The sequence below is a fragment of the Crocodylus porosus genome, unplaced genomic scaffold (genome assembly GCF_001723895.1).
Source record: "Crocodylus porosus isolate Cpor-Errol unplaced genomic scaffold, CroPor_comp1, whole genome shotgun sequence".
Classification (NCBI taxonomy): Eukaryota; Metazoa; Chordata; order Crocodylia; family Crocodylidae; genus Crocodylus; species Crocodylus porosus.
Window position 1 is genome coordinate 83,473,979 of NW_017728943.1, and position 13,588 is coordinate 83,487,566.

Here is a 13,588-nt window from a genome sequence, read left to right on the forward strand (position 1 = left end):
GTTGTCTAAAAACAGTCTTTAATTTTTTCAGAGTTCACCATTTCCTAGAGTCTTATTCTTTAACTGAAATCACAATGCAAGCTGACGTTTTCTGCCATGTAAATTAGGACAACATTAAGAATTTATATGAGAATTTCAGCGAACACAGTAATCAGGATCTGAAGTAGAAGCGACTGGTCCTGGAAAGCAGAACTTTGTCTCTAGGTCTCCAGTTCAAGCTTTACCTGAGAAGGGGCCAGTGGGCTGTCCAGACTCATCTAGGCCCTCAGAGACAGCTTAGGAGGGAAAAGTTTTGGGACCATTATAATAGTCTTGCTTTCCCTACATAAAGGTGCAACACAAGCTCCAACAGATAATGTTTAAGATTGAAATATTAAGAAGTTTCCATGTGAAAGGAAAAAGGCAATACAAACGAAAGTTAATGGTAGTTAAAAGTTGAGCGTGCAATAAGAAATTTACAGTCATAATAGGGCAGCTGTATGACCTGGTTAGTCATGGCAACAGTTGTTTGTTTTGCCCTCCTCATTCCTCAAACACACAAGTTAGCACCAGGGGCTGCTGCTCCCATCACCCAACTCTAAAATTATGTTAATGTTTTTACAACAAATCTCTCTTGTATGAGCATATGCACCACATTACATGTACATTTCAGTTGTGACATGCAGTTTACACACAGCAGGACACAAGTCTTTCTAAACATATCCAACTCCTACCAACTGGAAGGGAAGTGCTGCCCCAATTTTAAATGGGAGTTGGATGACACCATATAAGCTTTTTGGAAGCTATAAGGAGAAAGATAGCCTCAAAAAAGCCAACCAATGATTTTGAGACATATGCCCAAGAAGCCTAATGGAGAAAGACAAAATATGAAGGTAATACTAGGAACAGCCAATGGTATTAGAGCCGTCTCTGACCACAGCTTAAAAACAGACATTTAATTTTAAAACACTGATTAATATAAAGTTTCAAAATCAATACCAGGGTTCCAATGCCAGTAAGTAAGGGGTCGGGGGGCTGGAGAAGCGGGGGAAGGGATCATGGGGAGGACCCCCAATGGCCCCACCCACTCCCCCAGCCCCCCCACCCCTTCTGCAGCCGGCCCCTTCCTCCACAAGTCCCCCTGAGGCCCCCTCCCCCTGCCAGCCCCCTGAGGCCTCTGACCCCTGCTGCGGCTGGCCAGGGTGGAGGGCCCAGGGTGACAGGACCAGAGAAAGGATTTTGCAAGTGTAAGAACAGGAAGAGAATGGAACAAGCCACCCAGGAATATGTGGAACCCCCTTCAATGGTGGCATTCAAAAAGAGGCGGATGGGGATCTGCCCAGGGTGGCTTAGAAAGAGCAAATTCTGAATTTGTTCAGGTGGTTGGACTAGGTGACCCTTGAAGTCCCTTCCAGCCCAAGGATTTTATGAATCTAAAACAGGTGAAATGATCCTTTCTTTGCCTTTTCTATCTAAAGCCAATGCAAAAACCAGGGGCATCTAATCACCAAGTTCCTGTATCTCAGAGGCTGGAGACAAGTAGGGGAAGAAGCAGGGGGCTGGAGACAGCCACAGAGACATTCCCCTGCTGCCTCCAGCCTCAGGAGAGCAGGGAACAGCAGGGGAATTCCTCTGGGGCTGTCTCCAGCCCCTGCTCGTTCCCCTGCTATCTCCAGCCTCCCAAGGTTCCCTTCCCCTCTCCTCTAGCACCCCAACCCCCTGCTCACCTGGCAAAAACTGGGTCAGGTCCCTGCAGCTTGCACCACTGCCTGCCCCACGTGGACAGGCAGCATGCTTCAGGAGAGGGGAAAGGGCCAATCAGAGACACCGGCACTCTGCCAGAGCATCTCTGGGACCATGCCCTGACCTGGTTTTTTCCCCCCAGGTTTCTGTTTGACCCCTGGATATCCAGGGGTCTCATTTTCTCCCCGCATTGCAAACTTGCAGCGCAGGGATCATTTTTTCATTTCTGCACGTGTCTCTTGCCCCACCTCAAAGGGGTTTAAGACAGGGCAAGAGGCACGTGTGTGCTCATCTGGACACGCCCATAGATAGCATAATTTTACCAATAAGAAGTCACAAAGTTTACCATCCATAAATACTGTGTGCCTCTATATAAAATGGCTCTAAGTCCTTAGTACTTACCTGCTTTTTTGGCATTCTAATCGTTCCCCACAGTGTATCTGTCAACAGGTGTTGCCAAGCTCTGCTATCAATAAATGTATAGCAACTATCTTACAATAAACCCTATATCCAGGTATGTTTACACCAACCCAGGTTGAAAGGACTGCCCAGCAAGCAGAAAAATGTCTAAATCAATCACATGTAATTTATTATAATGTACCTAGAGAAGAGCTATCAGAAAGGATCATACTATGTGCTTTAACAGGCAATGAAATATGACTTACGTTATCAAGCTGAAAAAAGCAAAGGCACCCAAACAGAAGACCTGGTTTAAAAAGGTCAGGACTTATCTTGTATTACTTTGTTTAGAAACCCTAAGGCAATTTAAATATGCTTTTTAAAGAAAACTAAGTTGATATTCATTTCTGAACTTAATTCAAAGCTGTGTAACTGAGATTGTATATGGGGTTTACAAACTCAAGTGATAAAATTTTCTCTTGCCGCAGAAATCTTCAATGTGAGGGATCATATTTATAATATTTCAGTTAACCTGGTTGAATTGGGTAGAGTCTTTGTTTTAGCAAGCTTGGAGGATTGCTGGATGTCTTCAGAATTTTCTTTGATCATTTTTAATTTTTTTAAAATAATTTAGCCACTCACACAATGGAGTCTGTGAAAAACACTGTGTTAATGTTTTAGAAGCTGTATTTCTCAGAATGTTATCTTGTGCTAACTTCAAATACAGTAATCCTAAAGACCTAAGGCAGGGGTGTCAAACTCATCTGACCCACAGAGTGGCCAATTAATAGTTCACAGGCAATCCTGCACTGGCCCCCTTCCTACCACTGCATGCCAGATCTAGTGTCTGTGGAGCTTGCTCCAGCTGGTCTAGGACTGTGCTGCATATGGTGCCCACTCTAGCTAGATCAGGACATCAGTGGCAAGCAGCCCCTACTCTTGCCAGTGTGGGAGCAGGTGCTGCATACAGCATGGGACCCACACTGGCAGGAGCAGGCATCACGTGGCTCAGTCCCACACCAGCCAGATTAATTAAGGGATCCAGCATGAGGAGACCAATGGACCCCCAACATGCCAGATACAGCATCTGATAAGGCTAGTCCAGAACTGCACTGCATGTTCAGGGACCCTCCCAAGACACACAGCACCTGGGGGTTTACAGCAGACAATAAACTGAATATAAGTCTGCAGTGTGTCCTAGTTGCCAAGAAAGTTAATAGCATCCTTGGCTGCATTGATAGATGTTTTGCCAGTAGGTCAAGGGAAATTATTATTCCCCTCTATTCAGCCCTAGTGAGGCCACATCTGAAGTACTGTGTTCAGTTCTGGGTTTGTGGACAAACTGGAGAGAGCCCAGAGGAGGGCAACAAAAATAGTGAGGGGGCTGGGAGATGTGACTTGTGAGGAAAGACTCAGGGAACTGGGCTTATTTAGTGTAGAGAAGAGGAGACTGAGAGGAGACCTAATAGCAATCTTCAAGTATGTGAAGTGGGGTTCGAAAGAGGATCCAGCTAAGCTATTTTCAGCGATGGCAGATGACAGAACAAGGAGCAACGGTCTCAAGTTGCAGCAAGGGAAGTTTAGGTTAGATAGGAAGAATTTTCTTACTAGAAGAGTAGTAAAACACTTGAACAGGTTACCCAGAGAGGTGGTGGAAGCTCCATCCTTAAGGGTTTTCAAAACCTGGTTGGACAAAGCTTTGGCTGGGATGATCTAGTTGGGGATGGCCCTGCTTTAAGCAGGGGCTTGGACTAGATGACCTCTTGAGGTCCCTTCCAACCCTAACTTTCTATGATTCTATGACCTGCCCCAAACCGGATAGAGCAGATGTGGCTCATGTCTCAGACCAGCCAGAGCTGACACCAGGGGCATTAGATCAGGCATGTGGGGGGAGGGAAAGGGAGAGGAGGGGGTTCCAGACTGACCTCACATGGAGCTAGCACCATGGGCCAAATCTCTGACACCCCGGATCTAAGATATTGAGAGATTTCTCATCAACTTAAACTTACATGAGAAAGAATAGCTGGCTTTTTTTTTTTTGGTAAACCGATCTATAGCTGCAATGATTTTCAACCACTATTGCTCCTGAACTAGTATTTAAAACTAGGTTCAACCACATTTTCTAAGCATGAGTTAAATAAACTTTGGGGAAGAGGTGGCCACTCATTGGGCCAATCTAAGTAAGTGTAGGAAGGGCTGTCTTCACAGCAATGTTATTTTCTGTCCCCCTGACTGATTTGGTACCTGGAGCCAAACAGCATTCATTTGGAGTGAGAGACAGAATGAAGGGAGCGTCTGGCTTCCAGAAGTGCAGACTAGCCAGACTGTGTCCCACACCATTTAATTCAGACCCTATATAAAGGCACAGCTGGGTACAGTGGCTGCCAGCTAAGCACAAAGACAGACAATGTGGCCTTTTGATCTCCAGCCAAGGCCTGATCAACTGCAAAGCACTGGAGAAAAGGCACTGCTGTTAAAAGCCTGCCCACTCCCACAGCTTCTCTCTGCCAACCAGACTGCTGCTAAGCTAAAACAAAGGAAGTAAACAGTCAAAAAAACTCCTTTTAGGATAAAGCTCTGGCCTTTCATGTGAAAGCTGAACAGAGAATAGCAGTGTTCCCCACATAATTGCAAAACTCTCCATGTGCCAAAGGAGGAGCTAGGAAACGGTCAAAAATCACTTAAGAGGAATTTCTTGGCCCTTTTTCCACATATGGGAAAAGACATGTAAACCCATCCTGTCTAAAAGAAAAGCAGTATATATCCAGGGCAAGAGAATATTGGCAACTTCTAATATTGTCAACATCAATGTTTATACAACATAAAGGTTATTGTATGCAGAAGCATAATATAGTCCGTTTAAACCTATCCTCAAAATGTCATCCTAATTCTTTATTTTAAAAAACAGCAAATTGTAAACAGTCTCTGAAGTCATTGTTCTATTATAAAAGTGTCTTCATCTCTCAGAGGACAGAAAGCTCCAAAAGAAATTCCCCTCAGTTTTTCTTATTACATATTCCAAGTTATCTTTAAGGAAAGGCGGCACTTTATTTTAATTCTCACTGTTGTAGTCTGTGGCTTTGTTGTGTGAAAACATTGCTGTGGAGGAAGACACCTGAAAGCAAGATGAAAGCAAAAGAAGATGAACCCCCAAAAAACCCCAGACTGAATGAGATAGAGAAGTAGGAAGCAACTGATAGCTTTAATCACCATTTCCAAATATTTTTTCCTTACCTGAATGGCTGCAAGTTTCTGTCGTAAATTCACAAGGATTACTCTGGCTAAGGCCAGCAAGATGGGATGAGAAATCAGACTATAGATTGATTCACCATCTAGAACGAGCATATTTAGAACAGCTGTCCATGCCTTGGACTGAAAAGGAGACAAAAAAATATTAGGATCAGACAAGATCAAAGCACTTTATGAATAAGTCATGGGATACAGGACTGGAAAATTTACCCAACTATCCACCCAAAGACAAAAATCTGTTCACAAGGTTGAAACAACCATATTCTCAAATCCCACTTCCATCCCAGCTTCTGCCAGTTGGATTCAACCTGCCGGATTGAGATGCTAGTTTCCTGCTGACTCAAATCCATGCTTCTAGTTAAGAGCAGCCCAAACACATGTATCCTAAGTCAATAATGTAGCTACCCACCATAAAAATTAGCAAAGCTGTTCCTAATGAATTACCTCCAATCATCTTGCATAACCCTATACCACACAAAAAACCCCATTAACGCTGGTCATTTCCCCAATAAAATCTATTAATCATACATGTTCTCTCTTCAATCCCTTCTAATGCAGAGTCCTCTACTAGAGGACTTCTCTCAGTAGTCATTTTTAGTAATGGCAGCCTCTTACTTCTTTCTACCTTTAAAAGCAATGGCAACATTTGCACTCCCTGCAGACATGGGCAAGTATTATTTTCTATTCATGTATGGCAGGGTTTACTTTGCAAAATAATAAATCAGGGTTTGAGGGTGTGGGGGTCAAAATGACAGACTAGTTGTTGCTCAGATTGAAGGCAAAGAAAGATGCCAGAGAAAGATGCCACTTGCAATTTTTCAAGTTGTGATGGAATATTTACCTAAACTACATTTGACATAAACTCAGGAAATTGATCCCAAATGAAGTATAGTTATCTAATCACTAGTCAACAGATTTTTTATCAGTTTACATTCAGGAAAGCGTTTTGTAAACAGCTGGTCCAATAATTCACTTTTTAATTAATGGAATACTTATTTAATATTATTTTTCCTCATTAGAGATTTGTATTTAATTCATTTTAAGACAGTTCAGCCCTATAACCTGAAACCAATAATTCAGGATGTCAAATTACTTAATGCTGAGAGGAATTCTTGTGACAGAAGCGAAGTAGCTTCACTCTGATTAAAGACAACAAGGTGTCTGATGACCTGAAGACCCACTTGTGAGAAATAAAAATTGTATAGCAAGTGATATACCAAAAAACCATCCACAGAATCACTCAGAGGAAGAATTTCACCAACATCTGTAGCTGCTCTCATTTTATGAAATGGTCACAGCTCAGCTGCCACAATGCAGCACTAGAGATTCACTAAAGAACTAACATATAAAGAAAATCACTTATCATTACCAGAGAAACTCTCTCTGCCAGTGACCTGAGAGCAGCAATGAAAGGGTTAATGCTGGACTCTGGTCCTCAGGCTTGCTTATTAAGGAGGAAGGTAGCAGCCATTCTGCAAAATAGCATTTTCATGCTTCTATCTATTCTGGCACAGAAAATCAGTTTCCCCACTTAAAACATGCATCCCAATTTGGGAATGCTTATTTTTAGGAAATGGATGCATATGGCATGCAAGTAAATATGGTAAAATGCACTGGGCACACCCAACCCTGTATCAGCAAATCACCTGCTCACTTTGATGAAGACAGAATTGTTTCCTCACAATAGCAATCTACAGTAATTTAGCTACCATAGTAATCAATTAGGCATAATTTCTCCTGTCGAAGTCACTTGCAGGAGAAGAACAAATCTGCATACCTACTGCTGCATTATAATGACCAATGAGAATAAATGCAGGTGGTAACAGTCTTAGGCTTAGCAAAGGATCTGACTCCCGGTAAGCCACAGAATTTTTTTTCAATTGTCCTCACAATAAATGCCATGTTCTTCTCTATGCAACAAACCTTGCATCCTCATCTAGGATGAGAGGGTAACAAGGAAAAAGAAAGAAATTCTATATTTACAGGATTTACTCCCAACGTCAAGGGTTCAAAGGTCATTAAGTCAAGGCCACAAAATCCTGAGATTTGGTTAAAGAAGAATCATTACACACACACACACTTCTTTTTATGCCTCTTAGGGCATTTTTACACATGCTCTGGGGGGGAGGGGATGCTTTAATTAGAGCAGCTCTCAGAGACACTTTAGTTAAAGCACTCGCAGCATCTTGGGTATTAGCATCCCTGTGCTTCAAAATGCGGCGGGGGCGCTTTAACTGATACTCGAGATGCAGAGGCTGCTGGGGGCATGCTAATTAGCATGCTTCAGCAGACTTGATTGAGTCTTCTCCAATGCACTGTAATCACAGTACATCAGAGCAGCCTCCCCACAATTGTACAGGCACCTTTAGTGTCTGAGTCTGTATGGTTAAATTTTTAAAGACTTAATCCAAAGCAAAAAGAGCAAAACCCCTATTAAAGATTTTTAAACTTAAGACTCTCATTTCATCGTAGATTTCAATAGCTGGCTTAATTTAAAAAAAACAAACAAACATATATTGCAAAAACTGGAGGAATTTAAAGAGTGAACACCACGACAGATAACATCAACCACCACAAGCAGAGTTATGGAATATAATTATCATATCTCAAGGCATAAATCAGCCAGTAATTGATAAGCCCTGGGAATACCCATTGGCAGACTGATGTCCTGTTATCTACTACAGCTTATTCCATTTTCTCTGAAGCATCTGTTACTGGCCTTACAGTGACAGTGCAGTAGACTAGATGAATCAATGCATTAATCTGGTCCGGCAATTCCTGCACCCTGTCAGGTCCCCACAAGTTCACTTTTCACAGTCTTTGGGAAGAAAGCAAACAAACACACATTGCCACAATGTCTCAAAGGAGAAAAGCTTAGGCTTAATGACTTTAGGAAGGAGAGAATGACTCAAGACCCCAGAAAATACAAGTACTATATGATATATAGAAGACATAGGTTATGGAACTCAGTGGGAAAAATATTAACAGTAAAATTTAGGACAATTAAGAAAAGGGAGAGAGCACAGTTTGCTGGTAAAAAAAAGGAAGGTGAGAGCATACACTGCTCCTACACTAAATCTCAGGTCTAATAAATCTAGGCAGCAGCCCTGTGTCTTTCCACTCTTTATTCAACCTGCAATCAAACCTCAGATGACTGTGCTGAAGGTAAGCAATTCTAGAATACAAAACTAAATTCACACTGGAGAGATTACCTTCAAAGCCACTTGGGTAAACTCATGACTTGTATTCATCCCCTCTCCCCTGCTACTGGCTCAGTTCAACAGCTTATGAACTCAGATGTGAAAATAAAATATGTTTCAGAATTCATTCTATTTTTTTTTTTAAAAGAGAGAAATCTTTATCTGAAACAGAGCTGGTTCTTCATTCAGTCCCACAAGCCATTAGTTAGCAGTCTTTCTAAAGCCAAAATCAATTGCAGGCTGTACACTACCCATGTCTTTTTCTTTTAGTTTTTAAAGCATTTCCAAACTATTTCCAAGCAGGATTGTCACTACCAATCTAATGGGGAAAAAAAATCTCTTAGAGCAATTTTATTCATGAAGTCAAAGAAGCCAAATATGAGCATTTTAGTTGGCAGAGAGGTTCTTTTCTGGCTGGCAAGTATTTGAGGCTATGGGCAAGATGGGCTCCATGCCACAACACAAAATTTCCTTCAGATTTACTTGGGAAATCCAGTAACAGATAAAAAGAAAAGCAATAGCAGCTGTAAGCTAATTTTGATAGATGTAAACTATGAAATAAGAGATCTCTGAGTGCCATCTACACATGCAGTTAGTGAGGAGCAATAAACTCCAGTGCAGTTTGTGCCAGAGTCAGCTGCTCCTGAGTACTCCATCTGCATATACGCGCAGAACCATAGCAGTTTGAGCTGGGGCAGAGCAGCCCCAAGCTGACACGGGGCCTGGGGATCAGCCCCGGGCTCCAGCAGCAGAGGGGCTACTAGGGCACCCTCATGCCCCAGCCAGTCCTGGTCAGCATCTACATGTTCATAAATTATTCCACCATAGGATAGTACTTGTCCTTGACAGTACTATCCTACTGCAGAGTTAATGAGATTACTGCACCCTAATATGGGTGCAGATGTAGATGGTGAAGCTTTACTTTGGAGCTAACTAGTCAACTCCACAGTAAAGTGCACGTGTATAGACATAACTTCTATGTAGAAGGATTGCTCAAACCTGAAAACATGTAATTAGTTGACTGCAGCAGTTGACAAGTTGGAGTGCAAGGTAGTTCTCCTTAGCTAACTTGCCCCAGAAATGGGGACCTGCCATGGTAACTGACTTCACCATAAATCTGGTATTTTCTCAAATCATGGAATTCTGCATTTTGACGTACGCTTCACTATTTACTATGATCATTCTGTCAATCTTCCTGGCCAGCTGGGACCCGTCTGTAATTGCTTCTTGATCACCAACTTTCAATGGATCACACTCCCCTCACTTTCATGGAACTAAATACCAAAAGGTCATGGCGTTAGATCTTGAGAGGAGCTTACAGCTGTGGAACAGGATGAGCTAGAAAGAGATGTGTGTGAATTGCTGCCTGGAGAACGCCACATGTAGAAATGGTTGGCAAATAATACTTCTGTCATGCTATTCAAAGGCCTAATTCTGTTGCCTGGATCCTAAGGTCTTGACCTCTACAAATACTTTCTACGTAGTCCTGTTAAGAACTTCCTTTCTCCTGCATGAGCAAAGCAAGATTAGTTTGTTACAACTTCATCAAGTCAACTCCTCAGCTTCTAAGATCACACTTCCTGCAGCTGAGTGCAAAGCTTCCTTCCCTGCACTCTCCAGAAGAGGTGAGAAGTTTGTAAACAGCTTTCACAGGCCGTTTCTCAGGACAGTAATATACCACAAAGCTGCATAAACAACTCATCTGGGCATCGTCACTCCCTCGCTAGCTTAAGTTAATGCAAAACCAGTGGTTATGAGTCCATGGAGAAGGAAGAGAATGAAGGGTAATGCATAGCAATAGCCTGACCTAATAGAGATAGAATTTAGGAAAAGCTTGATGTGGAATCTAGGGCCGCTGTGTTATGCTTTTCCATGCTAATTATGAAGAGGGTCGTTGGTCTCAGTGGAAGCCTGGCTATATTTTTCAGCACAAGGACCAGTCTGTGTATAAAAGCACTCAAAATGAAATTCCAACCTGCTTATGAAAGAACTTTTTAACATCTCTGAGAATCTACTAACTTAAATAATCAGAAACTCTGTAAAACTATCACAAAATGTTAACTGTTAGATGGAGGGTCAGCAAGCTTGGTTATATATATCTTTATAAGATCTGCATCTGTAAGACATACATTGTATGTTTCAAGAAAACAACTTTTTAATAAAACAATTAGCATAATGGTTGATGCTCTTGTTTGGAGCCTCCAGGTCAGGCCAAACATATAGCCTGCCAAACATATAGCCTGCAGGATGGATCCAACCCACGAAGCCCCAACATCCAGTTCCTGCCTGGGTCTGATCAGGGTGCCAATCCATAGGCAAAGGCAGGCCCACAGACCCTCTCCCCATCCCCTCGTCCTCTGCATACCTAATCCAGCAGCTGCTCAAGCCAGTCTGGGACCCATGCTACATGTACTGCAGTCCTGGAGCTACCAGGCAGGTGCTGCATGCAGAGCAGTCCAGTCAAAGCAGCTACCCCACTGCACGCAGTTTCCACCCCAGCTGGATTTTGCCACATGCAACACCTTCTCTGGGGGACACGCCACACATGGTACCTGCTCCAGGCAGTCCGTGATCCATACGGCACATGGTGCTCACAGGCACCACATGCAGAGTGAGTCATAGAGTGGCTGGAGTAGGCACCACATGCGGCACAGTCTCAGAACTCCCGGAATAAATACAGCACAGTGGCTACTTCAGCCACACTGCACTAGATACAGCATCCATTCCAGTCACTCCCAGATCCATGTCACACACAGCACAAGTCCCAGACTGGGTGGAGCAGCCACCAGATCAGGTATGCTGGGGACTGGCCCCATGCCACTCATGGAGCCAACAGTGCCTGATGAATTTGACACCCCTGCTCTAAGTGGACACGTCTACACAAGACACTTTACTGTGGAGTAAACTAATGTACTGAGCAGTAAAGTGTCACCATCTCCATGTGTGCAGCATTTACTGCACAGTAAATTAGTCTACTGTGCAGTTGGCTACTACCTATAGATACAGGTATTAGATTAACCACACAGTAGCTACTTTGTAGTAGCACACGTGTAGACAGCTGACTGGGAACAAATTGGTCCCAGTCAGCCCAGACAGCATGGCGGGGTCAAGGAAACTGTCTTCTTCCGTGGGCAGCTGCCTCCCAGCCCTGCACCCCAATCAGCAGATCAGTATCTCCCCCAACCCCCAGAGCCCAGTCCTGGCCCCGGTTCCCCCTGCCAGCCCCATGTAGCATGTGTAGACATGTCCAGTATTCCCATAATACTAATTTATCATGTTTTTATTAACTTTCTTTTAAGTAAAAGTAGCATCTTTGGCCACACAACTACAAAGTTCAATAAAAAGGCAAAATCTAAAGTAGAGTATTTTATTTTTTAACTTAAGAAGACTGATCATTATACAGATCTCACCTTTCTTAAGGTCTTTGACCGGCTCATCTCATCTCAAATGGATTATCTCAGTATTTCAATGCAGTTTTTATTTGTATACGCAGTTTTAGTCACTTTTTTTCAAAATCTAAGAAAAATGTAACTTAAATTCTTGGAAAAAAGCTCATGTTCCAACCTAAATGATCCTGTACTATCCATTCTCTTAACTGAATGAATACAATTACAATTTTTAAACTAGTTTTTCTATCTCTTGGTTTCAAAATATAAATATAACATACATATATAGTTATAACAATCCTCTCATAAAAGTGTTTTAACCCACTCCCAGCAAGTTTACACCTAAAATTGTGGTGTACTTTTTAATTTTATTTAAATCTCTCATCTAAGTTAGGTTTCCTTTAACACAAACATGAGAGGTTTAAATACAAAAGGTACACCTCAATTTTAGGACTGCCCAGGAATATAATGGAGTGGCACCTATAACAGTCCTAGAGGTGACACTGTGGAAGGGAACAGAGATGACAGAAGTCACACAAGAAGACAAAAAGTTAAAATAAAGGACTGTTTTAAAAAAGATAAAGGTCATTTTTTAACATACTGCCGAAACAAATGAGATGCAGTGGTGGGTACATGAAAGAGCAATATAATTACTTTAAGTAAGTTGATATTGTTATGCTGCTTTATTCTTCAGACAGATAACAGAATCTTTCAGTCTGGAAAGTTAATACTTGGAGGGTCTACAGAAGATAGTTACAACAGTCATGGGGACAGTAGATAAAAACATGAGTTAGGGATTCATTTCAATAGAGGTAGAGGAAAAAAAACGGGTGCATTCCTGAGCCCATTTTTCTCTTATAGCTTGCACGTGCAAAGTGAGGAATACTTGATTCAGAGAAAGAGATAAAACATCAAAATAGCTGGGAACATGTTTTTGTTAATGTATATAGTATTATTTCTACCTTTCCCAGCAGCTTTTAGCATAATCTACATAAAGACAAGTAAATAAATATATGTTGGTGGGTTAGAGAGCTTCAGATATTGACATGTGAGCATTTTTGATTTAGGATGTTTTATAAAGAACCGAAATGTTATATTTAGCATTGTAACAATCCAATACGCTTGGACAAAGCAGTAACAGAGATCAGTAAGGGTGTGCCAATAGAGAATTTTTGGGCAGATACCGGTAACTGATGTTTAATGAGCTATATTAGCCAATACCAATTCAATTGCCGCTATGCAGCTAGGCAGCATGTAGAGCAGCATCTGGCTGGTGAGTCTGTTGTAGAGAAAGGGGTGAGGGAGGAGGGAAGGGGCATGGAGGTACAGATGGAGGCCCCTGTGGTGAGGGAGGGAATGGGGCTGGGGGAGCCACTGTCCAGCCAGGGCAGAACACATGATGGAGACCCAAGTGGTTTGTGCAGGGGCTGCGGGGGGCTCCTGTCACTGTACACACCCTGGGAGGGCATGGGGGGGGCATAGGCCCCCCAGATCTGCATGCAAGGCAACAGTGGACTGCCACTGCGAGTTGGGGTCAGGGCAGTGCTCGGCCCTTCCCAGTGGGAGCTGGGCCAGGCTGTGCTTGGGGTAGGCAGCAATGGCACTGGAAGGGGGGCTGTAGCCCTCCAAATT

General features: G+C 42.7%; 1 protein-coding gene across 1 annotated transcript in view; it reads right to left on the reverse strand.

Moving 5' to 3' along the window:
- The window catches only part of TTC27 (tetratricopeptide repeat domain 27), a 215,503-nt gene that overhangs the window by 183,538 nt on the left and 18,377 nt on the right, over nucleotides 1-13,588 (reverse strand). The window contains exon 4 of the mRNA XM_019549711.1: nucleotides 5,356-5,493. Coding sequence (XP_019405256.1) covers nucleotides 5,356-5,493 — 138 coding nt within the window. The remainder of the gene's footprint in view (nucleotides 1-5,355; nucleotides 5,494-13,588) is intronic.